At 45.6% G+C, this 25,975-nt stretch overlaps 1 protein-coding gene across 4 annotated transcripts; it reads right to left on the bottom strand.

Moving 5' to 3' along the window:
- Positions 1-982: 982 nt before the first annotated feature.
- On the bottom strand, positions 983-25,199 carry LOC310751894 (uncharacterized protein). 4 transcript variants are annotated; one of them, XR_014542678.1, is made up of 10 exons: positions 24,832-25,198; positions 19,970-20,135; positions 10,168-10,236; positions 8,819-8,860; positions 7,163-7,200; positions 5,925-6,038; positions 3,531-3,925; positions 2,987-3,479; positions 1,886-2,493; positions 983-1,200 (listed from the first exon to the last, which is right to left on the bottom strand). XR_014542678.1 is itself a non-coding variant. In XM_083591651.1 (7 exons), exons 2-6 carry the CDS (start codon positions 20,028-20,030, stop codon positions 5,928-5,930), a joined length of 321 nt encoding a protein of 106 aa, XP_083447777.1. In that variant the 5' UTR covers positions 20,031-20,097; positions 24,832-25,199; the 3' UTR covers positions 3,481-3,925; positions 5,925-5,927. The 4 variants fall into 4 exon arrangements, 2 of the variants coding, with proteins under 2 accessions (XP_083447777.1, XP_083447776.1); XR_014542679.1 differs by having other exon boundaries at positions 19,970-20,101; XM_083591651.1 differs by lacking the exons at positions 983-1,200; positions 1,886-2,493; positions 2,987-3,479 and having other exon boundaries at positions 3,481-3,925; positions 19,970-20,097; positions 24,832-25,199.
- Between the last annotated feature and the right edge of the window lie 776 nt (positions 25,200-25,975).

Below are 25,975 nucleotides of genomic sequence, written 5' to 3'. Positions count from 1 at the left end.
ATGTTCATAAGTGTGCCAGCCAAGCATGTACATAGATCAGCACAGGAAGACCGACCTGAAACCATTTTGATTCCCAAACTGAGCAAATGTTTTCTCTGCAAGGTCAAAGGAAAATGGAAAATCCTCCCCATTGTCTTTTCCTTCACAAATCCTGTCTTAAGGGCACATTTAAGATATGAATAGGGTGTGAGGCTGTGACCTGGCTCAGGAACTAAATATTTATCATTACAAAAGACTGGCCAGGTTCCCCAGGCAATCCAATCAAGTGACCATTAAACAGGTAACGTGGCTGACATGAGGTAAACAAACCATTCAGATTTCTGCTGTAAACCGCCCTTTCTGTTTTGTAGGTATGATGTATCTGGGGTGGTGGTCTTGGGTTACACCCCTTCTGTGATGTATGTATGAAGTATGGAGGGGTAGTCTTGAGCTCCAGGGCAGGGAATTTAAAATGTCTATATAAGGCCTTGTGCGCCATTGTTCTGAGTTCCTCCTCCCTCCTGCGTGTGGTGAGTGAGGACCCTGTTGCAACAGATCAATAAAGATCAGGCTTACTAACTGCTTTGCTTCTCAGTATTCTCTGGTTGGCCTCTGTTATTTTCTCCCACCAATAGGGAACCTATGTAAGGACTCTATATTGGCTCTTGGATACCCCATAAGGGAAAAAGGGCAGATTTTTGTTCACAACAAGAGTTTCCTGGTTGACCTTTAAAGACCCTTTTGAGCATCTTCCGAGAGGGGGTCTCATAAATCCGTAACCAAGCAGCTGACAATATACCTGTATGTTCTGGTACCTCTTAAACCCGCTATGATTGTGAACTCCTAGCCTATCATCTTCGTTCTCCTGAGGTTGTGATGTTGTATAGATATATTTATAATACGTCGTAATTTATTTGGTTGACCATAAATAAATATTTGACTGGACTAAGTTTGTATCTGCACCAGGAAGTGTGGATCGGTTTCATTATAAACGCCAGGACAATTTGTTGTTTTGCAACAGACACATTATATCACCCTCTCATAGTCCACACGCAAATAGGCACATCACACGTAAGGAAGAGAATGGGAGAGAAACAGATGGCTGACCTAAACTAGCCTTTATGGTGCTTTTTCCAGCTTCCCTCTGAATAACAATGTTGGTATTCTTGAGGTGTCCTGCTTATGAGCATTGCCCTGGATCTACCCAACCCTGGGAGTATCCTTAACATTTGAGCTAAGACAACAATGCCCATTTACACCACAAAGAACTCATAACCCACCTACTTTCAGCAGCCAGAAACACCATAACCAGACACTGGAGAGACCTGTCAGGAGTAAGCATGGACCAATGGTACCAAATAGTATGGGAAACAGCCCTACTAGAAAAATTAACTAATAAACTGAAACTGACACGGGGACAAACAGAAGAAGACACCTTCACCCCGGTATGGCTCCCCTTTATCACATACACAGCCCAACAGGACAATGACAATAATCCACCAACAGCATACAAATCAATATGGCTAACCTGATCCAAAACACCCACCCACCTCACTCACACACGAAAACAAAGATCACCACAGCCAATCACAAACAAACAATCACACCCTAGGCCAACCCCAACCTCTCTCACCACCAAAGGAACACAAGTGAACAACACAAGCATGCTGACACCAAACTCTACATACATTAAGCATAATAGAAACACCGCTACCCGACCCCACCCCCATCCATCTCCCCTCCCTCCACCCCCCTTTCTTTTTTTTCTTTTTTTTTTCTTCTCCCCCTAATGCCTCAACAAACGAAACGGATTTGTAAAAATGTTACATGGAAAAAAAATACACGAGGCATTACACTTACACTGTAAAACAAGAAAACCCTTAATAATAATAATAAAAATAAAAACCTTAACATTTGAGCTTGTCCACACATACCCTAAGTAGCACACTGTGAGCAGTTGTTGTCAGGATCTACTCAGAGGTCGCCAGCTAAGTTGCTTTTGCCAGTTTCCCATATGGGCATCTAGCCGGTCGCTGTGAGAAGAGGATGCTGGACTAGATGGGCCCCTTTTTTCCTTACCCAGCAGCGGGGCTTTTCAGATGTTTCTATGGAGGCTCTGAGTTCAGAGGCAGTCTATCAAGATTCCAAGGTTCTTAGGGGCATTTGGTTGTTGTGAGAACAGGAAGCTGGGCTAGAAGGACCATTGGCTTGATCCTGCAGGTTATTATTACGTTGCCACCTTGCTGAAGCTGTCAAGCAGTGCTGGAACCACAGAAACCACACAGTCAAATCTTCCAACATGGAACTCAGCCGATTTTCAGTGGCTGCCATTTGCCGATAATGCGGGCCAGTTGTTTGAACAGTGAATGGATATTGCCGACAACTCTTGCCATTAAGCAGGTGCCAGATGGTAGGCAAATACCGTATTTTCCGCTCCATAAGACACACCTTTTTCCACCTAAAAAGTTAGGGGAAATGTCTGTGCGTCTTATGGAGCGAATGTGTGGTTGATCACTGGCTCCCTTTCTGTTGTTTTTTTTAAAGATATTTATTGAAGTTTTACAAAAACATAAATTTACAAAATGAAAAAAGGTCATATAAAAAGAAAAAGATACCAAAAAAAAATACATGAAAAAGAAAAAAGAAGAATAAAAATACAAAACACAGAAGACTAATAGCTAAAAAAGAATTAAAAACAAATCCATTTTTTGTAACTTTAAACTCATTATCTTATTTCCTTGGCCTCCTCACACCTCCCCTTTTTGTATTCCCATTTAAATAATCAAATCAGCAAATCCTTACCCTCTTTTGTTTATCTTAACTCTGTATCTTAACATATTATAACTCTGTATTTTCATCCATTATCAAATCAATTTTGCATATTCTTGTTAACTTTGTTGCTAATGCCACTTATTTTCAATCCAACATCATTTTAACACTCATTAATTTTACAGTATTTCTGAAATAGTCTTTAAATTTCTTCCAGTCTTCTTCCACCAACAATCACTGGCTCCCTTTCTGGCCCCGTCCCCTTGCCCAGGCCTCTATTGTTGAATGTTCTGCAGATGGAGGCTGTTTGTTTCCCCAGCGACATGTGACTGGCTGATTAGATTATCTGTCTGGAAACTGTAGAAATGGCTCCCTTTCCTTTCCTAAAGAAGCTGCAGAACTGTGAGTTGAACCCCATAAAAACAGGATTTTTTCCCTTTGCGAAGTAAGCTCAACAACTTTGAGCTGATCCTCAAAAAAACAGGGCTTTCCCCCTTTTCTCCTCTAAAAACTAGGTGCGTCTTATGGTCAGGTGCATCTTATGGAGCGAAAAATAATGTTTTTTTAGATGAGCAGAAGGTAGGGGTGTACAAGGGAATCGTTTCCTGTTGTATGCAGCACTGCTTCTGTTTTGCTGCAGGCCGCCTTCTGCCAAAAACGACACTGTTCATTCTGCTGCTTGCTATGGCAGACTTACATAATTTATTACATAATTTACATTGGCGTTACGGCTTGCTATGGCAGACTTACATAATTTATTACATAATTTACATTGGCGTTACGTTATTCTGCCACCATTAATTTCAATGCAAATGGGCAGGGGAGACTCATCAATTACGTATCGTTTGCAGATTCCATCTGAATTTTCCAATATCCTTTGCCGAAAAAGACATAGGCAGGGACCACACTAGGATTCTTTGCTCCCTCCCACCCCCAAACATCAAAATGCTTTCGATGCTTCCTAGAATTTAACAAACAATGTCCCGTGAAGAGCCTGTGTGCCTTGCATACAAAAGTTGTTGTGCCCATGGAAGAAGTTGTGTGGTTCTTTTGATCATAGCAGTACTGTAGGAAAATAAGGCATTTCATTCACAGGTGTAGGAAAGTTCCTCTTTGGCACTCAGGAAGACATTAAAACAACAAATCCTGTCACCCAAGCAAGCAGATTGCATCAGATCTGGAACAGAGAGAGAGAGAGCAAAGAGAATCCATTAAAAATAATTCAACAAAGGTAGAATCCACGGACCTATGAATTACCCAGGCTTATCTAGAGACATTCCCTCACTTTAGCTTTGCACATCTGCAGAAATTAAGTCACCTACTCAGACAAAAAGCATGCCTGCATTATCAGAGCTGGATGCCTGATTTAGCAAGAAGGACAGGATGCCTGTTCTCTTGCAGACTAGCACAAGGCCATGTTTTTCCTGCACAAACTTTCTTTGAAATCCAGAACTGTGGAGTTGGAGGGATCTATCCCTGCCACCTACAATGCAGGAATCACAGCTCTCGACACATCCTTCATACAGTCTGAGCAAGCAGATTGTCCTAACAATGTCTTTTCACGAAGAATTGCCGATGAAAGAAGAATGGCAAATGAAATTAATGGACTATGCAGAATTAGATAAATGAACAGGAAGGATTCGAAACCTGCGGGATCAGAGATTCTTAGAGGACTGGAGTAAATATCTGAGCTATTTGAAAAGCAATTGTGATAAACAGATTACGCTAGTAGGACTGCAAGAAGTTCTGTAAGGAGGATTATGTGAAATATTGCAAGGAAGACTTTGAAAAGAATTCTCAGTTAAGGACAATTAAAAGTAATAGAGAAATTATGAAATGCAGAACAAGTGATAAAGAACGGAAAATCTTCAGAGGCTGTTGACGGAAGTCTAAAATATTGTATAAGATAAGAAGTTATGTTAAATGATTGTTGGGATTTATATGTTACAAAATTATTAAATATGTAAAGGTAAAGGGACCCCTGACCATTAGGTCCAGTTGTGGCCAACTCTGGGGTTGCGGCACTCATCTCACTTTATTGGCTGAGGGAGCCGGCGTACAGCTTCCGGGTCATGTGGCCAGCATGACTAAGCCGCTTCTGGCGAACCAGAGCAGCACACGGAAACGCCGTTTACCTTCCCATCGGAGCGGTACCTATTTATCTACTTGCACTTTTGATGTGCTTTTGAAATGCTAGGTTGGCAGGAGCAGGGACCGAGCAACGGGAGCTCACCCCATCGCGGGGATTTGAACTGCTGACCTTCTGATCGGCAAGTCTTAGGCTCTGTGGTTTAACCCACAGCGCCACCCGTGTCCCAATATATATATAAAAAACCAATGTCTTTTCACGCTATCTCTTACAGTCAAGAACGTAAGAAGCCAGCTGGTTTAGGCAAATGACTCCTCCAGTTCAGAATCCTGCTGTTGCAGTGGCCACCCAGATGCCGCTTTTGGGAAACCCGCAAGCAGATTCCAAGCAGAAGAGCAAGTTTCCAGCAACTGGGATACAGAAGCATTGCTGTCTCAGTGCAGCCTTCCCCATGAATTTGTCTAATCCTCTTCTAAAGCCTTCCAAGTCGGTGGCCTTCTCTACCTCCTGTGGCATTCCAACACTTTTTTTACATCTCTTCACAGTGTATTACTTATGATCTGTGTGTGTGTGGTTTGGGAGCTGCATGGTCAGGGGAAAAACAATGCTGTCCAGGGTTGTAAAGACTGCGGAGAGAATAATTGGGTGCACTCTTCCCACTTTGGATCAAATCTACGCTTCCAGGTGCCATAAGAAAGCTGCAGAGATAGCGCAGGATAGTGCGCACCCCAGAAATGATCTCTTTCAGCTTCTGCCTTCTGGAAGAAGGTACAGGGTTATAAAGACTAGGACTAGCCGCCTGAGAAACAGTTTCTACCCAAATGCGACTTTGGTTTTAAACGCAATGTAAGGTAGTCTGTATGGGAGTATATTGTATTTAATTATGGGGTATCAGAGTTTTTAGGGGGCTAACCAGGCTGGGATAACTGGGATAGCAGGCTTGTTGGTTTTGAATGTCTTATGTAGATTTTTTTTTCTCCCCCAATTTCGTTGTTCTGTATGGGACAATGGCAATAAAGATTATTGTATCGTATCTACTCCACAGGGACATTGTCAAAGCAGATAAATACGATGAGAACTTCTGTACCTCCTAGTGTCGCGCATCGAGGAATCGCAGGATGACAGGTAGAGTGTGGAGGAGACTAACGAAGAACAGGGCACAGCTGCAAGGGTGCAAAGGCCCGGTGGAGTCATTGGGGTGCTGCAAAAGGAAACAGAAGGCTGTGCGTTACTTCGCAAACATGGATCTTTGGTTCTAGGGCTGGCAGGGAAGGGCTGTATTGCTCGGAAGCTGCCACTGCCCCCCTCCAGTTGAGGCACACCCCTCACACCAATATTTCGTGTCTTTCTGCCCCTGGTGCTCCTCTGCCTCCTCTTTGCTTGCTGACCTGCCCTCTCTGAGCGAGCCACTGGCGAAAGGAGCGAGAAATCGATCTTTCAGTGTGGCAGAAACTAAAATCTTTGGAACATCCCTGCCTATTGATTTCAGGCAGGTGCCTTCAACTGTTCTCTATTTGGTGCTTGCAGAGAAATATTTTTATTTGGGCAAGCCTACCCAGATGTTTTAGAGAGCTGGTGCAATTTTACTCTATTATTTTAACTTTCCGAAAGTTTAATTTTTTCCTCAATGGTAATTTTTTACTTTAAACTTTTTTGGGAAACCGCTTTGAGGTTTTTTTTCTTTTTCTTTTTTACAACCAAGCAGTATATAAAGGTAAAGGGACCCCTGACCATTAGGTCCAGTCGTGGCCAACTCTGGGGTTGCGGCGCTCATCTCGTTTTACTGGCCGAGGGAGCCGGTGTACAGCTTCCGGGTCATGTGGCCAGCATGACTAAGCTGCTTCTGGCGAACCAGAGCAGCGCACGGAAACGCCGTTTACCTTCCCGCTGGAGCAGTACCTATTGATCTACTTGCATTTGACGTGCTTTCGAACTGCTAGGGTGGCAGGAGCAGGGACCGAGCAATGGAAGCTCACCCCGTTGCGGGGATTCGAACCGCCGACCTTCTGATCGGCAAGTCCTAGGCTCGGTGGTTTAACCCGCAGTGCCACCTGCATCCCCAAGCAGTGTATACATTTTATTAAATAAATAAAAAAGAGAAGGTGTTAGCCTCTATGCACATTGCCCCAGAGGAGGCATCTACTGGGCCAACCAGGAAGGAAGGGGGACACTCAGCGATGGCGTGGGGAGGGAGGGAGGATGGCTAGCAGCATTCTGTACTGCAACACTCAGTGCCTAGCCTCTCGACTTGCTCCTACAGAGACTTAACACCCCACTGAGGAGTGGGTGGGATTTAACCTGTAGATTCCCCAAAAAGCGACTTACTTTTTCTATTTCTTCGAACTCATAATAATCCAATGTATCTGGAAAGGTAAAAAAAAGAAGTAAACACTTAATTTATGCATTTATTAATTTATATGTTTATTTATTAATTTATGTATTTATTAAACTGCCTTTACTGAATATGTGGATGGACAACGTGGATGATTTTTGCTCTAAAGTGCTTTGGACACTGGTGTCAGCTGCAGCCGGGATTTCAACAGTCCAGCAATGAAAATCCTTGGAGGTCATAAATCATAGAATTGTAGAGTTGGAAGGATCTGACCTGAGGATCATCTAGTCCAACCTCCTGGAATGCAGGAATATACAGCTGTCCCATACAAGGATCAAACCTGCAACCTTGCCATTATCAGCACCACGTTCTAACCAACTGAGTAGGGGATCTACAGTTGATTTTTGTGGTATACAGTCATACCTCATGTTACGTTTGCTTCGCGTTGCCGCTTTTCAGGTTACGAACGTGGCAAACCTGGTAGTGTTTACTTCCAGGTTCACCGCGCACACAGAAGCGATCTGCATGCTTCTCACATGCACAGAAATGCTCTATCGCACTTCGCACATGCACAGGACCAGCACTCTCCTTACGGACTTTTCAGGGTGCGAACGGCACCCCGAAACAGATCGCACTCGTAAGTAGAGGTACCACTGTATAAGAACTTCAGATTTAAGCCACCTAAGATACATGGGAGCAAGTGGGATGATATTTTTAAACCAGCAATTGTAGAATTTTAATTATTATTATATTACTAATGTAATTACCTGGACGTAGTTGGGGCTGGTTTTTTTTGGGGGGGGGTGTAGGGAAAAACTGTATTTGATTGCTTGTATTTGATTATATGTTGTTCTTATATTCAACAAATAAAATATTATTTTTTTAAAGTATGCACTTTAACCACTGCGGGGGGCGGGGGGAGAACTTCAGCTATTGTGGAAAAAAATACACATAAACCGCATGTCTCTGAGGGGCTGGATTAGAACCAGAGGTACCCTTTTAGGTCATCTGGTCTGGTGGGATTTTATTTCCTATGCTTTGGGCTTAGATGCTCAAAATTAACCATCCTCTTGTAAGCATTCCAAGTTGGTAGTTATCACTGCCTCCTGTGGGAGGGGGTTCCAAAAGTTAAATACAGTTGTACCTTGGATCTTAAACGCCTTGGCTCCCAAACAAACTGGCTCCCAAATGATTGAAACCCGCAAGTGAGTGTTCCGGTTTGGGAACGTTCTTTGGAACCCGAACATCCGACGCTGCGTCCGATTGGCTGCAGGAGCTTCCTGCAGCCAATCTGAAGCCACGCTTTGGTTTTTGAATGTTTAAAAGTCAAACGGACTTCTGGAACGGATTCCATTTGACTTCCAAGGTATGACTGTATGCACTGTGTGAAAAAAGGCCTTTTATCTCTCCTGATATTTCCCAATTTCCAACATTCAGTTGATGAAGAAAAGGTTCCCTTGCAGCTGAAAGTTCAAAAACGGTGGCTTTAAACTGGCCCTGCTTCACTGAGGCCCCCAAACCCGAGGGTCTGACCCCAAACCTTCTGGTCGGTTGGGGTGATCCAGTCAGATTTGGCCAGTCCATAGGCCCCAAGTGGGCCAAATGACACTCTCCACACTGTTACAGTAGATCCTTCCAGATCATCATACCATAATAGTCGCTGTCGTTCATGTAAAAGTCCTCAAAGGTATCTATGAGGAAAAAGTTGTAAGAATACTGAAGTGAGTAACAGAAATCATTGAAGACCAGGGTACTAATTCTGAATATTGACAAATATTCCTTTCCCACTTGTGCAAAGAATAGTCGTAATGTGAATCCCCCTCTGCCACTGTTAACTCTGAGGTCAGGTCAGAACAATTAATTTAATCGTGTTTATTAATTCATTGCGTTTATATCCCAGCTTTCCACCCAAGGAGGTGTACTACATGATTCTCCCTCCTTCTCATTTAATCCCCACAACCCCCCTGTGAGGTGGGTTAGGCTGAGAGGCAGTGACTGGCCCCCAAGGCCACACCCAGTGAGAGCTCCATGGCCAAGTGGGAGAATTTGAACCCAGGTCCTAGTCCAACACTCTAACCACTACACCGCACTGAAATAAAAACCGAAATGTACAATTGCAGTCATTAGAGACTTCCAATTCCATTAATGGAACAGGCAGGTGCCAAGTATATTATTATTATTATTTTCTTTTTAATGGAACATAATGAAATAAAATAAGGAACCCCATTATTACTACCGTTACTGTTATTATTACCTTACCCTCCCTTCACCCTAGGTTGCAACCATAAAACACAACACGGTTTAAAACGACTTACAATCACCAAAATAAGTGCGTCCTAAAAACATCTACCTCAAGGATCAAAGGTGTTCACTGGAAGCTACAGTATACAATGCAGGTTCCAGGGCACCTTTGTGGGACCACAACTTGGGGGCCACCACAGAGACGGCCCTCTCCCCCTGGTTTCCAAACTTTTGGGGGCCGCCCCCCCTTTGTTCCATAAATCACCCTCCAGTGCCCCCTACCGTATAAAAAGCATTGTTCAGAATAACACTTTGCAGGAACCACTAAGGAATATAGTATGATACAGTTCTAAACAGTCAAAATTATTCAAAACCCAATGAAACCAGTTTAGTTTAATGAATTCAAATGAAACTGACATATTTAATCCAGTGAGACCAGCTTTTCAAAGTCAATGTCATCTCCAGAGCCCCTTGCCTCTTCGCAACCCCCTAGGTAATCCCACCAACCCCCAAAAAGTGGTATCTCCCAATTTGGGAACCACTGGTCTGAATGTTACATTGTGTGATGTATTTGGTAAGACTTCCAATTTGTTTTCCGACGCACCTGCCAAAACACTGGTTTGTCCTACCGTACCTCCAAAGCACAATTTGGGAAAACCAGCATGCAGTATAATGGTTGGTGGTGATTAACAGATAGCTCTCTGTGCAGTTGTTAATACTCCCCTTAAAATTGCCAAAGTATGATGGATTTTCGTACCGTTGATATAAAAGGAGTAATTCTCGCCGGCTTCCTCGAATCGTATAGTCACGCCAGCGGTGTTCCTTTCTAACAAAGCAAAATTTCAAGCCTGTGAGCACGACACAAGAGATTTGTTCCGGATATTGACAAATGCCTCTTCTACACATAAGCCATTGGGGTCGTGGCCCAGATACAGAATCCTTAAGAGGCCTCCGATGATGGCATCCTTGATGATGGGTCAAATCCTTGGTCTGCCCCATGCTGTTCCATGGTCCCTGGTACCCGTATCTCTTTCCCATGGAAAATACCTCTGCTCCCAGACCTATGCTGATCAGTCCAAATACCGTATTTTTTGCTCTATAAGACTGACTTTTTCCCTCCTAAAAAGTAAGGGGAAATGTGTGTGCGTCTTATGGAGCGAATGCAGGCTGCGCAGCTATCCCAGAAGCCAGAACAGCAAGAGGGATTGCTGCTTTCACTGCACAGCGATCCCTCTTGCTGTTCTGGCTTCTGAAATTTAGAATATTTTTTTTCTTGTTTTCCTCCTCCAAAAACTAGGTGCATCTTGTGGTCTGGTGCGTCTTATAGAGCGAAAAATACGGTGCGTCTTATTGAGCGAAAAATACTTCCTTAATGGTAATAATAATAATATTAATTTTTTTTATTTATTCCCCGCCCTTCCCAGTTTAAAAACCAGGCTCAGGGCGGCTAACAGCAAATATAAAACATTGATTAAAATGCAACATAAAACAGCATAAAACAGCATAGAATACAACATAAAATGCATCATCAATATCAATAATATTCAAAAATTCAGGGGTCATTTTTGCAAAAACAAAACTAAAACCCAGTCAGTAGACATTGAATGATCACCAGGACTAACTGGCCAAGTTGGTCCTACTAGGGCCAGCAAGGAAGTGTGTGGAAAGGAATTTAAATGTGGCTCCCAGAAAGGGTTTCTTCATAGAAGAGGAAAAGAAAAAGGGAATAGAGGATCAGGTTAATTCAAATTGAAGGCCAGGTGGAATAGCTCTGTCTTACAGGCCCTGCGGGAGGAGATCAAGTCCTGCAGGGCCCTAGTCTCGTGGGACAGAGCATTCCACAAGGTTGGAGCCATCACTGAAAAAGCCCTGGCCCTAGTGGAGGATAGTCTGGCTTCCTTAGGGCCTGGGACCTTTAAGCAATTATTATTCGTGGACCTTAGGGTCCTCTGCGGGACATACCAGGAGAGGCGGTCCCGTAAGTACGAGGGTCCTAGGCCTTAGCGAGTCAGGAGATTCTTGAGGAGATATCACAGCACATACAGTGGTACCTCTGGTTAAGTACTTAATTCGTTCTGGAGGTCTGTTCTTAACCTGAAACTGTTCTTAACCTGAAGCACCACTTTAGCTAATGGGGCCTCCTGCTGCTGCCACGCCGCCGGAGCACAATTTCTGTTCTCCTCCTGAAGCAAAGTTCTTAACCTGAAGCACTATTTCTGGGTTAGCGGGGTCTGCAACCTGAAGCGTATGTAACCTGAGGTACCACTGTAATTCCACAGAAGAACTTGCTTCAACATTACACAGTGATGGCCAGCAAGACTTCCAAGGAGGACTGGACAAATTAACAGAGGAGAAAGCTACCAATGCCTATTAACCACAATGGCCGTCCTCTGCTTCTATGGTTGGAGGAAGCGATGCTTCTGAATACTAGGTGTTGGAAACAGCAAGATGAGAGAGGGCTCCTGTTCTGGGGTCCTGTTTGCAGGCTTTCCATAATGGGCATTTGGTTGGCCACTGTGAGAACAGGATTCTGGACTGGAAGGGCCCAATCCAGTAGGCTTTTCTTATCTCCTCAGGGATCTCCTGTCAAGAGCACAGCTCCACAGCTTGAACCCCCAGTCCTCAGAATAAGGCAATGGCTGCAGAGGAAACTATCAGGCCTTTAAATGTCCAGATGCAGGATTTAGTCAGTGATCTCTAGTCAATGAATACATAGACAAGGCTATAACTATTTGCAGGAGTTGGGCTAGATGCCCCTTATTTTTATTTTGATAAAGTAATAATCATAAGCTATGGTTTTCCCAGTAGTGATGTGTGGAAGTGAGAGCTGGACCATAAAGAAGGCTGATCGCCGAAGAATTGGTGCTTTTGAATTCTGGTGCTGGAGGAGACTCTTGAGAGTCCCATGGACTGCAAGAAGATCAAACCGATCCATTCTGAAGGAAATCAGCCCTGAGTGCTCACTGGAAGGACAGATCCTGAAGCTGAGGCTCCAAGACTTTGGCCACCTCATGAGAAGAGAAGACTCCCTGGAAAAGACCCTGATGTTGGGAAAGATTGAGGGCACAAGGCGAAGGGGACGACAGAGGACGAGATGGTTGGACAGTGTTCTCGAAGCTACCAGCATGAGTTTGCCCAAACTGTGGGAGGCAGTAGAAGACAGGAGTGCCTGGTGTGCTCTGGTCCAGGGGGTCACGAAGAGTCGGACACGACTCAACGACTAAACAACAGCAATAATCATAAATAAATAAGAATAAAAATGTGCACCCCACCACCGAGAGCATTCCATTGTAGCTATCCAGCCTCCCAAAATTTCAGCACCTCTTGTGATGGTTTGACCCCTTTCTGTTTTATCAATACAAATTCTACTAACACCCTCCATAACTCCCCAAAATCATTTCTCCTGCCTATTCCCCGTCTTACCTTAATGACACGTTAATTTATCATGAATAAGATGCCCCTATGAATGGCTTCAGGACACTGCTGAGGCAAACCGTGGTCCTGATACCCACACTTTGGTCCCTCTCCAAGGTGCTGATCTTGCCTTGCCTCACCTTCCTGTCTGCCTGGTACCCTGGGACAACTGACCCCTCCCTCTTCCTCAAGCCATCATGTCTGCATGTGGATCTGGACCATTTATTTATAAATTCATTTCCTATAAAATCCTCAGGCTGTCATTCTATAACATTTACTTATAATTATGCGTAAAAATAACACATGGGGAGACAAATCCTTATTCATGTATCCACACGAGCGGCCTGCTTAACCCCGAAAAAGAGAAACTCTGGCTCAATAATCCAACCACCTTTCAAAGTTCCCAGCAGGAGTGAAATTGAGTAAGCCAGAGATGGCTTGGTTTAGTCAATTTCCCCCCTGCATTGCTTGATTGTGGGAATATTTCTGTCAAGGGCCAATCGGTGTCCCCAGGAACACTTACTAAAGAGTTCTTCATGCTCTCCATCATAGCTGCTAAGTGGATATCGATTGTAATTACATTTTACATTTTGTTATTTTTCTGTTATTATGGCACGTAGCCTGGAGATGCTTACATGACAAGTAGTATATATGTGTTGTTTTTTAATAAAGGCAGCACCCACCAGATATTATAGAACAATTTAAGATTGCAATTCCGAACTGATGAGCCTGATATCTGTAGTTCTATTCTTTTTAAAATATATATATTTTTATGAAAGATTTCTTGGTTCGCAAAAGTATGTGCAATGTCTCTTTTTTCAAGTTGCATTTTCTATGGATCAGTTTCATTTGCTGAGACATTAGCGTTACATCAGGAAGAAAAGGGGGAAAGAGGTGGAGGGGGGAATGGTGAGTGGGGTGGGGTTGGGTGGCAATGCTTCTATTCTACTTAGTGTGTGTGTGTGTGTGTGTGTGTGTGTGTGTGTGTGTGTGATGGCCTGGGACTTGGGCTCGGACTCGGAACCGGAAGAGTCTCGGTCTGCACCAGATCCTCTGCCTCAGACGGCAGCTGAACCGAGTCTGGGGCCTGATCCTGAAGGGCCCCAGTCTGCACAGGTTCCCCTGCAACAAGCACCAGCTGGGCCGAGTCAGGGGCCTGAGCCTGCCCTGGCTCCAGATGCGGGGATGACCTTGTTGCCCTCTGCTGGGCCATCACTTACAGCTGCTCCACTACCAGTTGGGTCAGGAGAGGCTGAGGCGGCCTCTGGGTCTAGTAACCCACCAATGTCTCCCAAGCTGCAGAGACTGAGGTCTGAGAGAAGGAGGGACCTGAGTACTCGCAGGAGGAGTGCTCGCCTTTGGGCGAGACAGGGAGGTGAGTCGCCGGGGGATCAGGACCGGCCGTTACCCCATCAGAGATAAAAGGCTGCTGGAGCAACATTGCTGCTTGCTGGAACCTGCCTGTTGCTCTGTGCCTGACCTAGCCTCGTTTCCTGCCTTGGCCCTGTTGGACTGACTCCTCATGGAATCCTTGGATTCGGGACCAAACCTGGACCGCGTTGCTCAGGTTAACCCCCGGGCCCAGCATAATGTGGGGTTTTGTGTCAGTGTCACCCACTGTGTGGGTTCTCTTTACTATTTGTCTATGTTCCTTTGGTGGTGAGAGAGGTTGGGGTTGGCCTAGGGCAGGGGTCTGCAACTTTTTCAAGGGGCTGGTCCACAGTCCCTCAGACCTTGTGGGGAACGGATCCCGTTCGCAACCAGAGGTACCACTGTACTCGCTTAGTTACTTTGCATATTTCTTGTATGATTGATGTCCAGATCTGCAGTTCTGCTCTGAGTAAGGACTAAGATTGGATGCAACTCGTAAATGTTAGTAATGAGCAGGTCAGCCACTCCCCTGTGAGGGGGAACTGGAGTTAGAACGTTAGGAGAGCCTGCTGGATCAGACCAAAGGGAGCCCATCTAGGGTAGCATCCTGTTCTCACAGTGGCCAACCAGATGCCCCCATGGGAAATCCACAAGCAGGACCCCAAGCAAGAACGTTCTTCCCTCCTATGGTTTTCAGCAACTGGGATTCAGAAACATTACAACCTCTGACTGTGACGAGAGAGCTTATTTGTAATGGCTAGTTGACATTAAGATCAAACGTATCCATTCTGAAGGAAATCAGCCCTGAGTGCTCACTGGAAGGACAGATCCTGAAGCTGAGGCTCCAATACTTTGGCCACCTCATGAGAAGAGAAGACTCCCTGGAAAAGACCCTGATGTTGGGAAAGATGGAGGGCGCAAGGAGAAGGGGACGACAGAGGACGAGATGGTGGGACAGTGTTCTCGAAGCTACCAACATGAGTCTGATCAAACTGTGGGAAGCAGTGGAAGACAGGAGTGCCTGGCATGCTCTGGTCCAGGGGGTCACGAAGAGGCGGACACGACTAAACGACTAAACAACAACAACAGTTGACATTGATAGTCCTTCTCCTCCTTGAATTTGGCCAGTCCTCTTTTAAAGCCATCTAGGTCCGTGGCCATCATTGCCTCCTGTGGCAGGGAGTTTCATAGATTAATTATGAAGTTATCAGGAGGGCCAGTCCACTTTTTGGCTACCGTAGTCTCCAGGTTCTAGCTCCATAGACAGTAGTAGTAGTAGTAGTAGTAGTAGTAATAATAATAATAATAATAATAATAATAATAATAATAATAATATAATATATTATTTATACCCCGCCCATCTGGCTGGCTCCCCCCAGCCACTCTGGACGGCTTCCAACAAAACACTAAAATACAATAACCTATTAAACATTAAAAGCTTCCCTAAACAGGGCTGCCTTTAGATGTCTTCTAAAAGTTTGGTAGTTTTTTTTCTCTTTGACATCTGGTGGGAGGGCGTTCCACAGGGCGGGCGCCACCACCAAGAAGGCCCTCTGCCTGTTTCCCTGTAACTTGGCTTCTCGTAGTGAGGGAACCGCCAGAAGGCCCTTAGCGCTGGACCTCAGTGTCCAGGTAGAACGATGGAGGTAGAGACGCTCCTTCAGGTATACTGGACCGAGGCTGTTTAGGGCTTTCAAGGTCAGCACCAACACTTTGAATTGTGCTCGGAAACGTACTGGGAGCCAGTGTAGGTCTTTCAAGACCGGTGTTATATGGTCTCGGCGGCCGCTCCCAGTCACCAGTCTGGCTGCTGCATTCTGGATTAATTGTAGTTTCCGGGTCACCTTCATAGGTAGCCCCACATAGAGCGCATTGCAGTAGTCCAAGCGAGAGATAACCAGAGCATGCCCCACTCTGGCGAGACAGTCTGCGGGCAGGGAGGGTCTCAGCCTGTGTACCAGATGGAGCTGGTAGACAGCTGCCCTGGACACAGAATTGACCTGCGCCTCCATGGACAGCTGTGAATCCACAATGACTCCCAGGCTGCGCACCTGGTCCTTCAGAGGCACACTTACCCCATTCAGGACCAGGGAGTCTTCCACACCTGCCCGCCTCCTGTCCCCCCAAAACAGTACTTCTGTCTTGTCAGGATTCAACCTCAATCGGTTAGCCGCCATCCATCCTCCAACCGCCTCCAGACACTCACACAGGACCTTCACCGCCTTCACTGGTTCCGATTTGAAAGAGAGGTAGAGCTGGGTATCATCCGCATACTGACTCCTCCCTGAACTTCCTTCCCTTTCTAGTCATCTGTTCTGAAGGGTCGGGTGACTTGTGATGTCTGGGGTTTCCCTTCCTCGCCACTTGCTGTGAAAGTTGTTTCCCTTCTTCGTCTTAAGGAATTTCCCTCATTCTTTACCTCTGACACTCAGTCCTTGGTCGGGAGCCCAACCGTCAACTTCTTATTTATTGCACAAGATCTCATATTCATCTTGATTGTTAAAACAAATCTCAAAGTGACTTACCCCCCAAAAAAGAGAGGGAGAAAACAAAACAGTGCCATTATCAGCAAAACGACAGTTTTTCAACATTTTTAAAAAGTAAAAAAATCAGTGGTAAGCTAAAAACCATATTAAAATGCTGTCAATAATCTACATATCTGGATAAAGGTAAAGGTAAAGGTACCCCTGCCCGTTCGGGCCAGTCTTGCCAGACTCTAGGGTTGTGCGCTCATCTCACTCTATAGGCCGGGAGCCAGCGCTGTCCGCAGACACTTCCGGGTCACGTGGCCAGCGTGACAAGCTGCATCTGGCGAGCCAGCGCAGCACACGGAACGCCGTTTACCTTCCCGCTGGTAAGCAGTCCCTATTTATCTACTTGCACCCGGAGGTGCTTCCGAACTGCTAGGTTGGCGGGCGCTGGGACCAAACGACAGGAGCGCACCCCGCTGCAGGGATTCGAACCGCCGACCATATGATCGGCAAGTCCTAGGCGCTGAGGTTTTACCCACAGCGCCACCCGCGTCCCTACATATCTGGATAGGAATGCCCAAACAAAAATAGTTCTTAAGCAGGTGCTGAACAAAGTACACAGCTTTATGGCTCAGTTGGTAGAGCGTGAGATTCTGAATCTCATGGTCCTGGGTTCAAGCACCACACTGCACAAAAGATTCCTGCAACACAGGGGGTTAGACTAGATGACCTCTGTGGTCCCTTTCCAACTCTACAGTTCTATGACTCTATATCAATAGGCAGGGAGTTCCAAAGTGTGGGTGCATCTTCTGAACTCTCCCCCCCTTGATACACCTTAGAATTCGTCTGGTTTGTTTCAAAGAGGGGCAGGCTTAGCATTTGCACATGCACATTTGGGATTAAAGGCAAGTTCCTCTTCATTGGGGATCTTCTGCTCATTTATGAAGTCAGTTTGACCTGATGCTTCTTCTTCATTCTGCCCAGAGAGCAGTTTCACAGGCATCCTGAGTCAGCTCATCGCCTTAATCATCTTCTTCTTCTTTGGCGATCCCTCGTAGCCGAGTAAGATTGTCTTCCATAAACACGGTTTGAACAATGAGTCCGTAAGTGACTGTAGAGGCCAATTCTGGATCCGCATGTCCTTCCACAGTGGGGACATTGGTTTCTGGGAGGGAGTTGATCATGGTGTGGATTTGCCAAGCGTGCCTTCTTCTTAGCACGTTTCTCCCTTGCGTCCTGAGGTCGAGTGTCTTCAAAGCCCATGACACCTTTGCTAAAGGCTGTTCTCCAGTTGCAGCAGTCGCAGGCCAGTGTTTCCCAGTTGTCGGTGTTTATACTACATTTTTTTTAGATCTGTCTTGAGACAGTCTTTAAACCTCTTTTGTTGACCACCAGCATTACACTTTCCATTTTTAAGTTTGGAATAGAGTAGTTGCTTTGGAAGACGATCATCAGGCACCCGCACAACATGTCAGCCTGCACAGAACCCAGCCAGCTCTGAAACAGAATATAGTAAAACTACCCCAAATCTGAAAGCAACAAGGATCCATTCAATTGGGAAATAAATGCAAGGACTTAGAGAGAGCCCTGCCACTGGATCAGACCAAAGGGGACCCATCCAGTCCAGTCTCTTGTTTTCTCAATCGCCGGTCAAATGCCCCAAATGTGAAGCCTAAAGCATGGTGTTGAGTGAAACAGCAACTCTCCTAATTTTTTGGAAACTGGCATTCAGTTAATATCTGCACCATATATAAAGGCACATTTACTACACATTTGGAACATGGGTGGCGCTGTGGGTTAAACCACAGAGCCTAGGACTTGCCAATCAGAAGGTCGGCGGTTCGAATCCCCGCAGAGACTTATAGGGTGCCGCTCCCCGATCTAATTCTTCTTTGCTCACAACTTCTACATGAGCAAGGTTGGGGTTAAGAGAGGGGTGGGATAAAGGAAGCACCTAGGTTCTAGACAAAGGGATGCAGGTGGCGCTGTGGTCTAAAGCACAGAGCCTAGGGCTTGCCAATCGGAAGGTCGGCAGTTTGAATCCCCGCAATGGGGTGAGCTCCCGTTGCTCGGTCCCTGCTCCTGCCACCCTAGCAGTTTAAAAGCACGTCAAAGCGCAAGTAGATAAATAGGTACTGCTCCGGCGGGAAGGCAAACGGCATCTCCATGCACTGCTCTGGTTTGCCAGAAGCGGCTTAGTCATGCTGGCCACATGACCCAGAAGCTGTACGCCGGCTCCCTCGGCCAATAAAGTGAGATGAGTGCCGCAACCCCAGAGTCGGCCACGACTGGACCTAATGGTCAGGGGTCCCTTTGCCTTTTTAACTACACATTTAAAGCACATAGTGCCACCCCCAAGAATCCTGGGAGCTGTAGTTTGTTAAGGGTGCTGGAAATGGCAAACTACAGTTTCCAGGGTTCTGTTTTTTGGGGGAAAGGACACACCATGTGCTTTAACTGTGAGTTGAACGTGCTTTCAATAAACGGTGTGGCTGTGACCTCTGAAGCATTCTGCCTTCTGCTGCAGATTAAACTCTGCCCCCCCCCAAAGCCTTAACTGCTCTTGTGCTCAGTTCCTACTTGGAGGTTTCCCAATGAGTCATGAGAACAGGAGGTTTTGCTTATGTTCTTCTGCTATTAGTGTTTTCGGATGATGTTATGGCCTTTGGCTTGTGCAATAAATGTTTATCTTCTGGCTAACTGAATGTTTCACAAGACTTTCTTTAGAAACAAATCAATTTATGGCTTCTCCGTGACTTTGTAAAATATTAGCTATAACTTTCCTTGATGATACCTGGGAGGAAAGTCATAACGTTCCCCCACACCGAGTAAATGAGTAACTACTTCCCATTTCATTTTCTTTTTCAAAAGCAGCTAAAATGACATTTGAGGGTAACATTATAACTAATCATTTCTGTCCGTCCTCCCCAGCTGCCTGCCTAAAGTATTCATTCCTTCTCATTCCCTTAAAAAAAGAAACGAATAACCTGCTAAAAATGAGTTGGTAAAGTTTGCCTGATTGCAAAGCGAAATAAAAACAAAGATGCTCTTTTAAAGAAAAACCGTAGCTTTTAAATGGCTTTCCTAGGTCCGAATGCTCATTCAGATGTTTTGAGACTCAAAAAAAGCCTTGCAGTTATACCTAAATGGGTGCAATGTCCAAACTTCCTCCATAAGCCGGTCTGTTTGGGACAGTCACCCGTCTGCCTGAAATCTCACTGGGTCAAAGCAAACGAGCAAAAGGCAAAAACGACAAGTCCAAACCTCCTGAATGAAGCAGATGCAAGAGATCAGGCAACCTACCTACAAAACTTTGAAGGATAGCGGTGAGCAGGAATAAGGCTCCCATCTTCACGCCTGCCATTGTTCAGACGTCCGGAGGGTCTGTCAGAGCACTCCTTAGCTGAGGAACGGTGCGACTGCTCCTTTCGCTGTCTTAACAGGAAACACCACCAGTCACCACCACCCTCTATTGTGAAACAGAAAAGGCTGGATGCAAAGGGGCTTTTCGCTTTGACAAAATAAAAATCTCCCAAGATATTTTTCTGGAGAAACCCGTGTTGTGCAATCATCATGTTGGGTAGGCCAAGGAAACGGGTGTAACCCCTTCAAGGAAAGATGTCTTCTTCCAGGGGAGGAATGTTTCCTTATCACCTCTGCCACTTACGATCATTACAGGGTTACATTTTGTCCCGTTCAGAGTAGACTCACATTTTTGTTGTTGTTTTGTATCCCGTGCTAGTCCTGTTCTGAGTAGACTCCCTGAAATTAATGGACCTAAGTTGGTCTGGTTTATTCATTAATTCTGCTCTCACTGGATACAATTTGCTTTCAACTGCTTTTAATAGGGAATCTTAAAATGTTGTCACCCATGCTGGGACCTGACGGGTAATACATTGAAACTTTGCTTATTTATTTCTGCAGAAGGAATCGTCTTGATTAGCAGGAGCAACATTTTGTAAGTATTCCTATTGCTTTAATGGATTTCTAGCCCAATGCTTAGGGATTATTCCATGGAAAGAGAAAGCTTTAGGCTCCAGATGTTGATGGACTCCAAATCCCATCAGCTCCAGGAGTCAGTGTGGCTCATAAGAACATAGGAAGAGCTTGGCTGCTGGATCAGGCCCAAAGGGAGCCCATCCACTCTAGCATCCTGTACTCACAGTAGCCACCCCATAGCTGTCAACTTACAGATTTGAAAATAAGGGACCAGCAGCCTTGAAAATAAGGGATCAGCAGCCAAAATAAGGGATTTTCCGGGCACAGGTATGTTCAACTTCTGAGCCAAAGGCAGAAAGCCCAGCCAGCAGCCAAGCGAAGCCTCAAGCGGTGGTTCCCACAGCGCAGCAACCCGGCAAAGGGGATGCAGCAAGGAAAACCACTGTCACCTCTCCGCTGGGAAGCGCTGAGCAAGGGCGAGTCCCCAGGCAATGCAGCCGATTTGATTGGTGCAAGGCATGCAAGCTCCACCCCTCAGTCGTTCTTAGACTCCTTATTGGGTGAGCAACGCAGCCAAGCAACACAGTTGGAGCCTCCCTCCTCCCTGGCCGGCAGGGAGGGAGGGAGAGGAGCTGCTCCCTTTGAAACCTGGGAAATTTAAGGGACATCATCAATAAGGGACAGCAGCGGGACCCAGCACTGGGATAAGGGAGTTTCCCACCAAATAAGGGACGGTTGACAGCTATGAGCCACCCAGGTGCCCCAAAGGGAAACCCACAAGCAGGAATCAGGCCCAAGAGCACTCTCTCGTCCTGGGGTTTCTAGCAACTGATATTTGGAAGCCTTCCTGGCCCCAAACGTGGTCAGGGATAATGGAAGCTGTAGTCCAGTTTCTGCCAGTCAGTGTAGACAACACTAAGCTATATGGACCAATGCTCTGGCTGGGCATAAGGCAGATTTCTTATGCCCTTATGTATAATGGTGATCAAAAGTCATACGATTTCTTATTTTCTTTAGGAAGCAAAGTTTAAGGGTGAAACAGGAAATTGCAAAGGTCAAATGGATGGCGCTGTTGGTCGAGCCCGAGTACATTTTGATGTCTTCATTACTTCCTTTATAGGTTTTCAGAGGAGTTTCGTTTCCCTCTATGGGGTGCAGGCTGAGTTGGTTATTTGCCAGCGGGTTTTCGTGGCTGGGGTTCTGAGTTAAATTCATTTTTGAGGGGGTCTTGAGTGCTCCCTCCCTCAGAGAAGCCTGCCTTTCTGTGTGAATCTCAAATTTGATATTGTTTGGTCCAAGGCCACCACTGCTTCTGGGGCCTCAATCCCAGGGGGGGAGAGGAGAGCCCTAGAGCAGAGACTCAGACAGAGTGGCAACCGGGCACCATCCTCTGAGAGCCAGTAAACTCGGCTGTGTCTTGTATGCAGAAGCATGTTGCCTTCAACACAGGAGGAATAGCACATAGCCATTGTTGCTAGTAGCCATTAATAGCCAGTACATTTCTGAGCACAATTCAAAGTGTTGGTGCTGACCTTTAAAGCCCTAAACGGCCTCGGTCCAGTAGACCTGAAGGAGCGTCTCCACCCCCATCGTTCAGCCCGGACACTGAGATCCAGCGCCGAGGGCCTTCTGGCGGTTCCCTCACTGCGAGAAGCCAAGTTACAGGGAACCAGGCAGAGGGACTTTTCGGTAGTGGCGCCCGCCCTGTGGAACGCCCTCCCACCAGATACCAAAAAGATAAACAACTACCTGACATTCAGAAGACATCTTAAGGCAGCCCTGTTCGGGGAAGTTTTTAATATTTAATGCTGTACTGTTTTTAACACTTGATTGGGAGCCGCCCAGAGTGGCTGGGAAACTCAGCCAGATGGGCGGGGTATAAATAATAAATTATGATTATTAATATTATTATTATTATTATTATTTATTATTAGTCCTCAGTGAATTTGTCTAGTCTTCCTTTAGAACCCACCTTGGTTTTTGTGATTGTTTTATAAAACTGTTTTTAATTTTGCGTTTTAATGTTATTAATTAATTAAGATTTATCAAATTCATTAAATCCTTCATCTGAAGATCACAGAGCAGTTTACAATATAAAATCACAGTATTTCCCCTCCATAATGTAACTCACCTTAGGGCAAAGAGAGGGCACTCAGTGTTTATTTATTTCAAGACATGTTTACACCGCTTAATTGTAATAACAAACCTCCGATCAGTTTAGAGGGAAAAAATAAAACAATAAAAGTATCAATAAGAAAAATCAACAATTTAAAACTTTCTGAAAATTAAAACGGCAATGGACTAAAAAAAACTCTCACTGGCTTTCTTAAAAGCTCGGCAGGCTTGTCTAAACAATGTTTTAGCAGGCTCCGACAGTGCAGTGATCTCAATAGCCTGGAGTTCCAATGGAAATAATAATAATAATAATATAATAATAATAATAATAATAATAATAATAATAATAATGTGTGACTGCCGCAGCTTAGTGATCCACTGTGTGAAGTCTTTCTTTATATAACTTTTATTAAATTTTCTAATTTACATTTCATTTAAACAACCTTAAATCAATGATTTCCCTTCTCTTCTCCGTGGTTCATTTTGCATACCATACATCCCTGCATATTTTACATGAACTAACTAAACCCCTCAGTAATCCATTGTTACATCCATCAGAACTTCATTTACACTGTTGAATTTATCATAATTTGAACAAGCCTTTTCCTTTTGCCCATCCTGGGTCTCCCAATCTACAGTTTGACTGGGCGGCCCTGTTGTGTTTCGTGTATGGGTTCTGGCCCTGTTCTTACGGTTTCATAAGAGGATTGGACAGATCCATGGAAGCAAAAGCTATTAAGGGCCACCGGCCCCAACGGCTGTGCTCTGCCTTCACCATCAGAGGCAAGAATGCTTCTGAATCGCAATGTTCGGGTCCTGCTTGTTGGATTTGCACAGGCACCTGGTTCGCCACTTTGAGAACAGGGCGCTGGGCTAAGCAAGCCATTGGGATGATCCAGCAGACCCTCCAGGTGTCCCAATCTTCCAAGATTTACAGAAGCCATCCCAGTTTCTGATTTGACCCTGGAATATCCCGCTTTCCCCCTTGGGACGGGCCTGTTTTCATCAGAGAAATGCTGGAGGGTGTGAGCAAACTCTGGATCTTACGTTCTTATGAGCCTTTATGCTAGTACAGTGGTACCTCTGGTTAAGAACTTAATTCGTTCCGGAGGTCCGTTCTTAACCTGAAACTGTTCTTAACCTGAAGCACCACTTTAGCTAATGGGGCCTCCCGCTGCCGCCGCTGCGCGATTTCTGTTCTCATCCGGAAGCAAAGTTCTTAACCCGAGGTACTATTCCTGGGTTAGCAGAGTCTGTAACCTGATGTGTCTGTAACCTGAAGTGTCTGTAACCCAAGGTACCACTGTACTTTGACCTTCCTGTTCCTGCATCCCCATCCCCCACCCTGAAAAAAATAATTCTGCCCCTGCCTCCATTATCTTCCCCTGCTTTCTCCCCATGACGATTTCTAAATTGCAATTCCCTTGGGGCAGAGACCTCTCTCCCCTCCAAATGTCACACCAACTCATAGGAGTGGGGATTAAAAGTACAGTGGTACCTCAGGTTACATACGCTCCAGGTTACATACGCTTCAAGTTACAGACTCCGCTAACCCAGAAATAGTACCTTGGGTTAGCTTTGCTTCAGGATGAGAGCAGAAATTGCACGGTGGCAGGAGGCCCCATTAGCTAAAGTGGTGCCTCAGGTTAAGAACAGTTTCAGGTTAAGTATGGACCTCCGGAACGAATTAAGTACTTAACCCGAGGTACCACTGTACTACCAAAATGATTAAGGTTTTAAATGATAATTTTAGGTTATATTTTAGTGATCAAGATTTAATATACAGTGGTACCTCAGGTTAAGTACTTAATTCATTCTGGAGGTCCGTTCTTAACCTGAAACTGTTCTTAACCTGAGGCGCCACTTTAGCTAATGGGGCCTCCTGCTGCCGCACTGCCACCGCTCGATTTCTGTTCTCATCCGGAAGCAAAGTTCTTAACCCGAGGTACTATTTCTGGGTTAGCGGAGTCTGTAACCTGAAGCGTCTGTAACCCAAGGTACCACTATATAGTGGGTGGGATGTTTTTTGGGAGGGGCAGGAAACCTCTTGCGGCTGCCCCTGGCAATACAGCAAGCCCACCTGAGAGACTTCAAAAGGGAGCGGTACTTACATGTCTGGAGGGAATTCAAGAAGAAGCCACAAGTGACAGACCTCAGGAACGCAGCTCAGCTTTGTTAAACTGAAAGCGAAAGTGGATCTCAGCGCACAGAGAGGAGGAGGAGGGTGGGGAGGCCTTTGGGGAAAGAACAGAAACTGCATCTAAATTTGGGTTCTGGGGAATTTTGGAGGGCTGGTTCAATCTCGCCCAACCGCATTGGCCCAACAGCCAGAGTTGAAAATTGTACGCACTTATTTATTTAACGAAGATTTTTGCAGCACTTGGTTGTAAAAAAACCCCGAAACGACGCCTCTTTTGCCGAATCGTTGGAATACTCCGTGCGTCTTATTTGCTATGGATTTAATAAAACGAAAGCGAACCTCAAAGCAGTTTACCAAGCAGGGAAGCAATAAAGCAAATTCCAGCAAGCCTGCAACTCACATGGGGTCGAAGTTCGAGGATCTTCCTGCCTCTTGATATCTGGAAACTCTTATCTTCTCGGCACACAATAAAAAGCATATTTGTTAAGGCAAAGTCTGTCCTGACATGCAGAACATCAGCATGTTTTAATCTGATGTTTATTGTCGGCTTTTTAAGGGTTTAAAAATACAGTAAGCCCGCAACTTATACGCACATTTAACTTGTGTGTATTCATCTTTACGTGTGTGGGGGGAAAATAATAATTTTTAATTAAAAAGGGGGGGAAATGACTTTGGCCATCCCAACCGCCATCAAACCCAAAGTGTTTTGACTATGCGTGTCAGGGGCTCAGGAGCAGGAGCACAGGGGAGAGAGGAAATGGAGAGCGAAGGGGAAGAATCCGAGGGCAGCGTAGGGGAGTATGACAGTAACCCGAGAGATTCCATGAGCTTCTCCAGCGAATCAGAAGATTCCCAGAAGGGGGCGCCGATGGTCAGGGCAAGGGGGGTCCCAGGGGGGACGCACCAGAAACAAGGAGCCAGAGGGGAACCCCAAAGCAGCAGTGGGGGATCGGGACCAGTTTCCCCACCAGAGCGTAGTGGGGGGGAAGAGTCACATGTGTCAGGGCCAGCATCTCCTCCAGCGGGGAGAGAGAGTGAGTCAGGGCTGACCACGCCTCCAACGGAGGGGAGGTCAGTTGCAGCTAGCCCCCCCAGAGGGGGAAGCAGTGACAGCA

Source organism: Podarcis filfolensis (assembly GCF_964270895.1).
Source record: "Podarcis filfolensis genome assembly, chromosome: 16".
NCBI classification, from domain to species: domain Eukaryota; kingdom Metazoa; phylum Chordata; class Lepidosauria; order Squamata; family Lacertidae; genus Podarcis; species Podarcis filfolensis.
The sequence above is the reverse complement of the archived record's forward strand: the minus strand, read 5'-3'. Positions and strand labels throughout refer to the sequence as shown.